At 33.8% G+C, this 12,654-nt stretch overlaps 1 protein-coding gene across 2 annotated transcripts in view; it reads left to right on the top strand.

Annotated features, from left to right (window-relative positions):
• LOC134841922 (dynein axonemal heavy chain 12-like) overlaps window positions 1-12,654 on the top strand; it is an 83,696-nt gene that overhangs the window by 20,121 nt on the left and 50,921 nt on the right. For both annotated transcript variants that reach the window (XM_063858004.1, XM_063858003.1), the window contains 3 exons: window positions 156-339; window positions 1,036-1,176; window positions 1,445-1,705. In XM_063858004.1, coding sequence (XP_063714074.1) covers window positions 156-339; window positions 1,036-1,176; window positions 1,445-1,705 — 586 coding nt within the window. The remainder of the gene's footprint in view (window positions 1-155; window positions 340-1,035; window positions 1,177-1,444; window positions 1,706-12,654) is intronic.

Genomic DNA, 12,654 nt, shown 5'->3' with positions numbered 1-12,654 from the left:
TTTTACTTTCGTTATGATAGTTTTCAATTTTGACCCGGTCGTGTAGTTTGTCCACGTAATTTTCAAAAATAATTCAAGTTGTTGTTCCAGTGATAGTTTTTGCAGGTCGGAACATTCGGCGGTACTTGTACAGCAACCGGCTATCCTTGTTTCAGTTTCATGTTGGTGGGTGAGCCGTTCTCGGGGAAGACGAAGGTGCTGCACACTCTGAGCGAGATGTTGACATTACTAAATGACAGAGAACAGATGGAGGAACAGAAGACCCTCTTCAAGACCATCAACCCCAAGTCTATCACCATGGGACAGCTGTACGGAATGTTCGACCCTGTCTCACATGAGGTATTAGATACGTTGCTAGTGCAAAAAGCCGATGTTACCATGAACCGAAAATCAAAAAGTGTGCCAAGAAACTGAAAACCCAAAAATTGTAGAAATAGTAGATTATGCGTTTTCTTTTTGTTATTTAAGTTATTGCTAGACATATTTTTGCTCAAGTGGTCGCCTTGAATAATAGGTTTGATTTGGTTTGTCGTTTGACTTGAATACCGATATTACAAAGTAATGCAAGCGCACACATTGTCCCTGGTGTCAAAATATGTCATCGTATCAAAAAGAAGCAGCACCCCTTTTTTTAGAAGAATTAATTAAGAGTTAAATAATTTCAAAGAGCAATATAAAATCCATTGTTAGAAACTCAGAAAGGACAGCGGGCGATCTAGAAGAAGAAAACTTAGAAGAAGAATTAATTAAGAATTAAATAATTTCAAAGAGCAATATAAAATACATTGTTAGAAACTTAGAAAGGACAGCGGGCGGTCCCATTGGGAATGGAGGGTGCTGCCCTAAACTCATAGGCTCTCGAACATATTAATTATTCGATTGCAAAAAGATTGGTGGTCAATTTTGCGGCGCAATTTGTAGTGTTCACTGTTTTGTAGCTTTTATTTCATGTAGCATTTCAATAAAGATGACCATTTTTTTGAAATATATTTTAGCTTGAAGTTTAATAATTTTTCCCTGTGTTTTTGTTTACAGTGGAGTGATGGTGTTGTGGCGAAGACGTTCCGTGAGTTTGCGCACACCGAATCTCCTGACCGGAAGTGGGTCATATTCGACGGACCCATAGACGCTGTCTGGATCGAGAACATGAACACTGTGCTGGATGACAACAAAAAGGTGGGTCAGGGTAACGAAGGCTCCACAACCTTGATATCTTGCTTGTGATCTAAAATCAAAGTTTGATTGTGCTTATAGTGATTCAAGCACTAGAACAGAAAAAGCAGGCACTGATCTATGATTTTTGTGAGAACTCAGGACTGCATTTGGTAAAAAATCAATATAGTTGAAATTTCGGGAATTTTGAAGTTTCGGGAATTTTGAAATTTCTCGGGAATAGTTGAAATTTCTTTGATTGCAATGAGAACTATCTATGTTAATTTTCCAGCTCTGCCTCATGTCTGGAGAGATCATCAAGATGAGTGACCCGATGACCCTGATCTTTGAAGTCATGGACCTGACCCAAGCATCTCCTGCTACTGTGTCCCGTTGCGGCATGGTGTACCTGGAGCCGAGTCAACTCGGGTGGGAGCCGATCATGAAGTCGTGGATTTCGAAGCTGCCCGAGGAGATCAACAACGAAGTGACAGTGGAGCTGTTCGATTGGCTGGTACCACCGTGTCTAGACTTTGTCGTCAGAAACTGCAAGGTCAGATAATATTCCTTTTTATTATATAATATGATGACGATGGTTGGAGTTTGCCAAAAAATATCACGAATTCAGTATCAGTACTCATCATTATTCTTTACTACGTAAAAATGTATTAATTTTCTTACTCTAACTCTCAACTGTGCCATTTAGTTTCAGTCTTTCAATTTTCATCATCAAAACCGCGCCTATTGTTTTATTGATAAACTACTTCCAATCAATGAAATATTTTTGTCACTTTATGATACAAATTTTAATAGATTTGATTGATGCAGTATTGGTTTAAGACGGTTTATCCACAAGGGAAAGGGTCAACATACAAGATGCTCAGCTCTTCGTGGAGAACCATTGTTGTACCCCTGGTTAAGAATTACATGCAATTTTTTGGTTAGTTTTTCTGGGCTGGGTAATGTTGCCTCACCCTGAAGCTATGAGCACCGATCCGGATCTTAATGGGTCTCAAACATGGGGTTTCGAGTGAGAGGCGGAGATGTAACCCTTTCACCACCGCTTACACCAGGTTTGAAGTAATTGAATGAGCCTGCTTCTTAGTCCCCATTTCAAAGTTTATGTTTTCATAGTTGTTTTGCACGTTTTTCTACGACTAAATGTATGATTTTACGGTGTGAAGTATGAAGAACAAATTGGTTTGCAGTAGTAAATTTGTTCACTATATGCTCCCTGATACCCTGCGAAGCACTGATAACCTCACTTCATTTCGAATACAATTTCCAAGCAATATCATTATAGTTAACTGTATACTTCAACACTCTGGAAAACTGTATTATTAAATATATAATTAAACAAGACTGCTCGTATCAGGGCGAAGCCCTGAATGTTCCGACTGCCTTTTAAGGTTTATGCAGCAGTAATAACATTAAAAAAATTAAATGAAAAAAAAAATAAAATGAAATTTTTGTTCTCTAAAGTTTGAAATTTTTTTAATGAAAATCATCCCCCACACGCCATATAAAGTACATAAGGAAAGAATTCGTTCCTTGTAACAAATCAATTATGGCAAATAAGCTTCGCTCAACCAATTTGGAACGATTCTTAAGAGGGATTAAATCTCCGCTTACGCTTTAATAGCTCGAATTATATCGCGCGTTAATTGTCCCAAATTGGTCAAAATGGCAACCTTTAAACCCTCATAGCTTTACGAAAAATGGTCACAGGTAAAATATTTTTTCAAATTTAAGCTCAGTACAACAATACTTTTTGAATGATATAAAAAAATTCCATCAAAAATGGCTATTTAAAAAGTCGAAATTTGTCTGAAGAAAAAAAAAACCCACCCCGAGCACAAATATTCCGTTACTTTCGTATCGAAAGTCGGAACAACAAGGGCAGCCGGTTAGTGTGCGAGTAGCACAGAATGTTCCGACCATATTTTTAAAAAACGGAAAGTTTTTCAATTTGGTGCCATTTTCTGTGCGGTGTGATAAAAGGATCTGAACAAAAAATTAGAACTCAGGCATATTCGACAGTCATAGTAAAACAGTCAAATTAGAAAACAGGTTTTCTCGAGTAAACTAAATTTTCAAGAAATAAATTAAGGATAAATAAGCTAACTTAAGCCTGCAACTGCGATCAAAATTAGACGAAAAAAAAATTTGAAACTAGTTTTTCTCGTCACTGGGGATTTTGTTTGGAAATTTTTTAATGTCGTTCGAATCGCAAATTAAAGGGCTTTAATATGATATATTATTTTACCCAGCGCGATAGTTTTTTGCGGTACCTGATTTTGCGTTGAAAACAAAAAGTTGAAAAAAGAAGAAAAATGCATGATGTTACGGTGTAAAGTATGAAGAACAAATTGGTTTGCAGTAGATAATACCCTGCGAAGCACTGATAACCTCACTTAATTTCGAATATAATTTCCAAACAATATCATTATAATTAAACGTATACTTCAACTCTCTAAGTAAAAGGAAGACTGTATAATTAAATACATAATTAAACAAGGGTAGCCGGTTACTGTGCGAGTAGCACAGAATTTTCCGACCATAATCTTAAAAAACAAGAAAGTTTTTCAATTTGATGTCTTTTTTCCTGCGTGGTTTGATATAAGGATCTGAACAAAAAATTAGAACTCAGGGATATTCCACAGTCATAGTAAAACAGTCAACTTAAAAATTAGTTTTTGTAGAAAAACAATTGGAAAAACAAACAAAAAAATCGTTTAACAAATTTTCAAAAAAATCGTAAAAGTTTTTTTTGGAAATTTTTCAGGTTTTTTTGATTTTTAAGATGGCGCTAGAAACTCCAAGAACGAACTTTACTTGAGTATAACTAATTTTTCAAGGTTTAAATTAAGGATAAATAAGCTAACGTGAGCCTGCACCTTCGATCGAAACTAGACGAAAAATCGAAAATTTGAATCTTATTTATCTCGTCTCTGGGGATTTTGTTTGGAAAGTTTTAAAACATTTAAGTCGAATCACAAGTAAACTAACTTTAGCGTGCACCTTTGCTCGAAACTAGACGAAAAGTCAAAAATTTGAAAGTAATTTTTCTCGTCACTGGGGATTTTATTTGGAAATTTTTAAATATTTTTCGAATCACGAATTAAAGGGCTCTAATATGGTATCTCATTTCACTCAGTGCGATGATTTGTTGCGGTACCTAATTTTAGGCGGAAAACGAAAAGTTGAAAGCAAAAAAAAACGAAAACACAACCAAATGCAAAGTTCCTCCCCCTTTCAATGGTCGGATCAATAAATAAATAAATAAATAAATAAATAAATAAATAAATAAATGAATGAATGATGATGGTGATGGTGATGGTGATGATGATGGTGATGATGATGATGGTGATCGTGATAATGCTGATGATGATATGCAATTTTTCATTGTATTTTTACAATGGGAGAAGATGGAAAATAGACGGTTTTGATGGTCAAAATTAGAGTAAATCGGCACGAAAAGAGATGTCTTAAGCAAATTTTTAAGATCGCTCAACCGAAAACGGACTTCGCAAAATGATACCAAAGGGGGGTGACCCTTTGGATGTTCATGCTGTTGAATTCCTTAGGGATATGGTCCTTTGTCCTTGATAGTCGTTTGTTCCCTGAGAACTTTTAATCATCATTAGTGATATCATGTTTAAGATTCTTTGATGACTTGAATATTTTACCCTTTTTCAAATTTGGCATTTGTCGTTTTGGTCATAGTTTTTTTGCCGACATTTGACTTCCGGATGATAAAAGTCATTTGCTCACACTTTGCAACCCGCTTTATTTCGAAAACTAAATCAATTCTCTCTTTAAAAACTTCTGACTCATCGGGTGTCAAAAATCAGCCATTTATAACATCATCATTAAATCTATATTGTGATATCTGCGAATTAGCTTCAATCTTAAACTACATAAATTTTGTCAAGTTTCTGTCATAGTAAATTCTTGCTAAACTTCTCGCAGCAACCTCAACCAGAAAGAAAATAAACTGAAAAAAAAAATTGAAATCGACTGCACTAATACGATGACTGTCGGTCCTGTAGCTTGGCTTTCCTTGCTGTCGCTTGCTTTGTTTGCAAATGGTCAAAACAACAGTAATCAAACTACAGCAGCAACAACAGCTGGGAGCGGTGGGAATACAACTACAGCTGGAAGTAAGCAGCCGTCGTCTCAACCACCCGGGGGAAATGGGAATGGTTCTGTGACGGCAAATAGCACCGGCCCTGCAACGCCCAGTGGTAACAGTACCGGAAATGGTACTTCGGCTCCTGGTGGTGGTGGATCCGGCGGCGGATCAGGAGGCAGTGGCCAAAAAGCAGCGGTTCCAGATCGTCAGTGCTCCCTTTTCGTTCAAAGCATCAAAGGGTACCTCAACTGCATGAAATATTTTGCCCAGCAGTGTCAAAATGACACAAACAAGGAAAAGGCGGAAGAGTGCTCTTGTGTTTACGCATGTGCGAATGCAATCAACTATAAAAGTAGTAAAAAAGAAACTGACTCTCAGTTGATGGATATCAAAGAAAATCTCGACAGATGTGTCAAAACTCAAGGTCACCAAGCGGGAATCGGTGACATAACGGACCCAGATGACGAGGGCGGAACGAGTGACTCTGGAAAAATCCAAGTTGTCAAAGTTTTGTTGGCAATTAGCGCGATAGCTGTACATTGTCTATTTTGATTAAGTTTGATTAAAACTAACTGTTCGTATCTCAGTTAAAGTAAAAAAAAAACAGTTCGAAAAAAGAATATCGGATAAAGGTCGAAGTAAATTTTGTTCATTATTGTCCCAAAAAGAAGCTACACTCTTTTACCTAGCCATAAAATGATGATACTAATTTATAACTCGTCAGTTTGTCATTTTTTGATACGTTTTTCATTTCTGTCACCAACATTTGAAGTGAAAGTTGAATAAGCCATGATAAATTTTTTATAAACTAATATTTGATATGCTAATGAATGCAACATTGTCTAACTGCATCGATTCGCACTCAACTTTGTCATAATCGACTTTAACTAATCTTAATTTCATTTACAACTAGAAAGCTTCAATCAATTCCATACAATATATTCATGACTCAATCCACTGAACAAAATTTGATGATAATTTTTATGCTAAGTTTGTCGGAAAAATTGCAATGAATTGCTTTTTGTTGTTTATAATTTTTGATTGTGATTAATGAACCAATCTTGCTCAGTCCGTAAAAATTATGCGAACCTGTCTTTTCAACTTTCAAGGATGTTTTTTTTTGTTTTCATTAACGAAGTAAAATAGTAACCCTTTTGGTTTGTTTTTCTTTTTTTAAAAAAAAATTCAGAAAACTTGTTCAGGCTCAAATTTCATTTTTTTTGCGATTGGCTTTTTAATTTATTAAGCTACATTTTCTGTTAACCATGTTGCTATTTTCAGATTTTTTTATTGGATTTAGGTGAAAACATATTGATCCAGTATTCTCTAATAGTGTTTTCTTTATCGAAACAGGGTCAATAATAAAAATTTCAGGAAATAACAAGTTGTAATACAATTGCTATCACAAATTTAAGAATCAATTTTCTTTGCAAGTGTATTGTAAATGGGTACTAGACTTTTTCTACATAAAAATTTTTGTTCACAGAATAAGCAAAATAAAAAACTGTAAATGTAGGCTCAGTTTATATTAAATGAAATATTCTTTGCGTCTCCGGCACACTTGGTTTGGATAATGAAAACGCCTAGGACGGCAAAAATTTTTGATATGAATCTGACAGGACTTGTTTTTTGTTTCAAATGGGATGTATTCCATTTTAAAAAAAGTTATCGGCTCAATTTTGTCTGCGTATGTTTTGGTCAGCTAAGTTGTCTCATCGTAGAATTGTTTTTTTTACTGTACGCAATTTACGTTGTAGCTGCTCTTAGTGTTTTTATTTTACTTCTTCTGCTTACAATTATACTAGTCTTGACTTCGTATATATATTTTTTTGTTGCTTAAAAACTTGATTTTGCCCCAATGATTTCGGCTGTATTTTATAGGCTGAGTGGCCATATATTGCGCCGTTTGTTTAACTATGAAATTGTTTGTGTTCATGTGTGGGTGTTTTGAAGGGGAGCACTCTCCAACTTAAACCACAAATATTAGTGTTCATTTTGAAAGTGTTCATTTTGATCAATAACCACTTATTAATTACAGGCAATGCTAAAAATATTAACACAGACTATTGTTTTACAAATAGCACTTAAGCTTCAAGGTATCATGAATCTGTAGCGTAGAGGTAGGGAAGGAGACCTGCAACAAAATTAGAGGGTTGGAACCTGCGCAGGGTCGGATGTTTTAAATGAACTTTTTCGTCTACTAGTTAAAATGCGACCGCTCTATGAATTGAGGCATGGTACTTTGTAAATTTTTTTTAACTGACTGGTACTGTTAATGCGCATTAATTGGCATGCGTCACTTAGCTTTTTTGTAGGCTCATAATTGGTCCTTTATATTCGCTTGGGAGCTCGTTGAATTGCTTTTTATTTTGGATAGTCCTACTCTGAGATTTGATGATCCGACAAGTGGTCAATTTGGAATTGTTTTCCTCACCGTTTGCAATTTAGGTGTATTTCGAAAAAAATTTCAAACAATTATTAAGATTTTTTATTAAGGAATTACTCAACAATTTTAAATATTGTCGAACTGTATTTGGTATATTGAACCGAGAAATGCTCCGTCGTTTTTGAATTTAATTATTATTGATCCTGTGCTTAACGTTAAACTGTTTCCTTAAACGTTTACTGGGCGTTATTTTTATTCCGAATTTCGAAGAAAGCGGAATATTTATGCTCGATTTAGTGTTTTTTTTTTCAGTCAATTTTTGGCGATCGAATTAATAGTTTAAAACAATTTTTTTGTCCCATTGAAGTTATCGACTCTCTGGAATCAAATTTAAAAAGAGATTTTACCTCCGATTGTTTATTTGCAAAATTTTGGGAGTTTGAAAATTGCCAATTTGGCCATACTCTGGACTAATTTATGTGCGTTTTTTCTATTTTGTCCATTCTGAAAGCGTAACACAAACTATTTATGCGTGGCAAAAGATATCACAAAACAATATCGTTCCAATTTGATTTGAGGCTTGCTAATTGGTCCTAACATTTTTGTACGACTCAAATTTTCACAATTGATCTTTGATATTGTACAAAACCTATAGTTTTTCAATATTTTTTTCTTAAAAACTATTTGATATGGATTAAGGGCAGGCCTCGAAGATTTAGAGGCCCTGTTGTTTAGAGCAAATTCTGCAGCTTCATAAAAAAAGCAAGAAGAGTGCTTTTCGGAAGCAATTTAGTAGATTATTAGAGTTCCGGATAGATTCATTTTTTGTGTTTCTGAGAAATAGAGCACTTTTTGTTTGAAGTTTAGTCGGGTAAAGTTTAATCGCGTATTTGGTTATTTCCGAGAAATAGAATTGCAGCTTTCAGTTAGTTATTTTAGAAAGATTTTTTAGAAAGAATATCGGATAAAGGTCGAAGTAAATTTTGTTCATTATTGTCCCAAAAAGAAGCTACACTCTTTTACCTAGCCATAAAATGATGATACTAATTTATAACTCGTCAGTTTGTCATTTTTTGATACGTTTTTCATTTCTGTCACCAACATTTGAAGTGAAAGTTGAATAAGCCATGATAAATTTTTTATAAACTAATATTTGATATGCTAATGAATGCAACATTGTCTAACTGCATCGATTCGCACTCAACTTTGTCATAATCGACTTTAACTAATCTTAATTTCATTTACAACTAGAAAGCTTCAATCAATTCCATACAATATATTCATGACTCAATCCACTGAACAAAATTTGATGATAATTTTTATGCTAAGTTTGTCGGAAAAATTGCAATGAATTGCTTTTTGTTGTTTATAATTTTTGATTGTGATTAATGAACCAATCTTGCTCAGTCCGTAAAAATTATGCGAACCTGTCTTTTCAACTTTCAAGGATGTTTTTTTTTTGTTTTCATTAACGAAGTAAAATAGTAACCCTTTTGGTTTGTTTTTCTTTTTTTAAAAAAAAATTCAGAAAACTTGTTCAGGCTCAAATTTCATTTTTTTTGCGATTGGCTTTTTAATTTATTAAGCTACATTTTCTGTTAACCATGTTGCTATTTTCAGATTTTTTTATTGGATTTAGGTGAAAACATATTGATCCAGTATTCTCTAATAGTGTTTTCTTTATCGAAACAGGGTCAATAATAAAAATTTCAGGAAATAACAAGTTGTAATACAATTGCTATCACAAATTTAAGAATCAATTTTCTTTGCAAGTGTATTGTAAATGGGTACTAGACTTTTTCTACATAAAAATTTTTGTTCACAGAATAAGCAAAATAAAAAACTGTAAATGTAGGCTCAGTTTATATTAAATGAAATATTCTTTGCGTCTCCGGCACACTTGGTTTGGATAATGAAAACGCCTAGGACGGCAAAAATTTTTGATATGAATCTGACAGGACTTGTTTTTTGTTTCAAATGGGATGTATTCCATTTTAAAAAAAGTTATCGGCTCAATTTTGTCTGCGTATGTTTTGGTCAGCTAAGTTGTCTCATCGTAGAATTGTTTTTTTTACTGTACGCAATTTACGTTGTAGCTGCTCTTAGTGTTTTTATTTTACTTCTTCTGCTTACAATTATACTAGTCTTGACTTCGTATATATATTTTTTTGTTGCTTAAAAACTTGATTTTGCCCCAATGATTTCGGCTGTATTTTATAGGCTGAGTGGCCATATATTGCGCCGTTTGTTTAACTATGAAATTGTTTGTGTTCATGTGTGGGTGTTTTGAAGGGGAGCACTCTCCAACTTAAACCACAAATATTAGTGTTCATTTTGAAAGTGTTCATTTTGATCAATAACCACTTATTAATTACAGGCAATGCTAAAAATATTAACACAGACTATTGTTTTACAAATAGCACTTAAGCTTCAAGGTATCATGAATCTGTAGCGTAGAGGTAGGGAAGGAGACCTGCAACAAAATTAGAGGGTTGGAACCTGCGCAGGGTCGGATGTTTTAAATGAACTTTTTCGTCTACTAGTTAAAATGCGACCGCTCTATGAATTGAGGCATGGTACTTTGTAAATTTTTTTTAATTGACTGGTACTGTTAATGCGCATTAATTGGCATGCGTCACTTAGCTTTTTTGTAGGCTCATAATTGGTCCTTTATATTCGCTTGGGAGCTCGTTGAATTGCTTTTTATTTTGGATAGTCCTACTCTGAGATTTGATGATCCGACAAGTGGTCAATTTGGAATTGTTTTCCTCACCGTTTGCAATTTAGGTGTATTTCGAAAAAAATTTCAAACAATTATTAAGATTTTTTATTAAGGAATTACTCAACAATTTTAAATATTGTCGAACTGTATTTGGTATATTGAACCGAGAAATGCTCCGTCGTTTTTGAATTTAATTATTATTGATCCTGTGCTTAACGTTAAACTGTTTCCTTAAACGTTTACTGGGCGTTATTTTTATTCCGAATTTCGAAGAAAGCGGAATATTTATGCTCGATTTAGTGTTTTTTTTTTCAGTCAATTTTTGGCGATCGAATTAATAGTTTAAAACAATTTTTTTGTCTCATTGAAGTTATCGACTCTCTGGAATCAAATTTAAAAAGAGATTTTACCTCCGATTGTTTATTTGCAAAATTTTGGGAGTTTGAAAATTGCCAATTTGGCCATACTCTGGACTAATTTATGTGCGTTTTTTCTATTTTGTCCATTCTGAAAGCGTAACACAAACTATTTATGCGTGGCAAAAGATATCACAAAACAATATCGTTCCAATTTGATTTGAGGCTTGCTAATTGGTCCTAACATTTTTGTACGACTCAAATTTTCACAATTGATCTTTGATATTGTACAAAACCTATAGTTTTTCAATATTTTTTTCTTAAAAACTATTTGATATGGATTAAGGGCAGGCCTCGAAGATTTAGAGGCCCTGTTGTTTAGAGCAAATTCTGCAGCTTCATAAAAAAAGCAAGAAGAGTGCTTTTCGGAAGCAATTTAGTAGATTATTAGAGTTCCGGATAGATTCATTTTTTGTGTTTCTGAGAAATAGAGCACTTTTTGTTTGAAGTTTAGTCGGGTAAAGTTTAATCGCGTATTTGGTTATTTCCGAGAAATAGAATTGCAGCTTTCAGTTAGTTATTTTAGAAAGATTTTTGAGAAAATTCGACAAATTCTACCGTATAATCGAAATTCTGCTCTATAAGATATTCTGCTCTATAATCCGAATTCTACTAAATTCTGCTGCTAGCAGAATCTTTTTGGGCCTGAGTAAGAGGAAGTCGGAACATTCAAGGCTTTGCCCTTATATAGTTTGTTGGGTTTCTAAATTTTTTAGCTGATAGTGAATATCGTTTAAGACTACGTTGAGTGATTGGTCACAGTGTTATAAACTTGCGAGCCGACAATTTCAAACGTTTTACAATAGCTAATGCGTATGAAACATAGCTTATACATTTGCTGTAATTTTTTTTTATAAAAAGATTTTTTTAAAAATCCTAATTTCGTAAAATATTTGATTGCAAGTTTCCACATTATCTCTGAGAATTCTCCAAAAAGTAAATTGAAATATTTTACTGTTTCTTTTACTTATTTGCTTTTTTTAAACATAAAGGTTGTTTTAAAAGAGTTTTTAAAGTCGTTTTTTTGTGTGTTTTTAGCGCAGAACTCAGTTATTTTTTGTATCTTTTCAATTAAATTTTTTATAACCTGAAGAGGCAGTTGTTTTAGTTTTTTCATATGCAACGATAAAATTGTCTATGCTTATATTTCAACAACCTAAAAAAATTAACTGGCTAAAAACTAGCTTTTTGATAGTTTTGTGATCATACTCTTTTCACCCTAATAAATGTGAAGGTTTCTTAAACTTGCAGTAGACCAAAGTTGTAATTGAGTTTATTTTGTAAAAAAAAAACTTTTTATGGTTTTGGCTGAAAGGGCGACTGCTTAAATTTTGAAGGCAATTTTGCCCAATTTTTTGAAGAATTTTGAATGAGATCAAGGGGTTTTCTTTTTGATATCCTGTGATGGATCGGGGAATTTTACTACCAACACACTAATGACCCTACTTCGTAACCCAATTTCCTAATTAAATTTAATTATGCAGCAAATTCACTCCCTTTTTACTGATACTTTTACCGCCGGTTGAAAATTTTACAGCCCTTTTTTCATCTCTCGCCATTTCGGACCGCATCCTTTCAATTCCTTAAGTACTATTTGGTCCATTTAATAGTTTGTTGCGCGCAAAAAATTGTCAATTGGTACTTTACATAGAGTGTGGTGGTGATGATTTTTGGTATTTTTTTAGTGAACTTATTTGCGCATTCATTAAGTGTTCACTAAAAAAAATTTTGAAGACTTTTTTCTTGAATCATCCCGCCACAGGCTATGTTATGTGCGAATTGATAGTCTTTTGCGTGTAGCAAACTATTAAACCAAATAGCATGCATCATACCAGTTATGAAA

This window comes from Symsagittifera roscoffensis, chromosome 3, assembly GCF_963678635.1.
Source record: "Symsagittifera roscoffensis chromosome 3, txSymRosc1.1, whole genome shotgun sequence".
Taxonomy (NCBI): Eukaryota; Metazoa; Xenacoelomorpha; order Acoela; family Convolutidae; genus Symsagittifera; species Symsagittifera roscoffensis.
The sequence above is the reverse complement of the archived record's forward strand: the minus strand, read 5'-3'. Positions and strand labels throughout refer to the sequence as shown.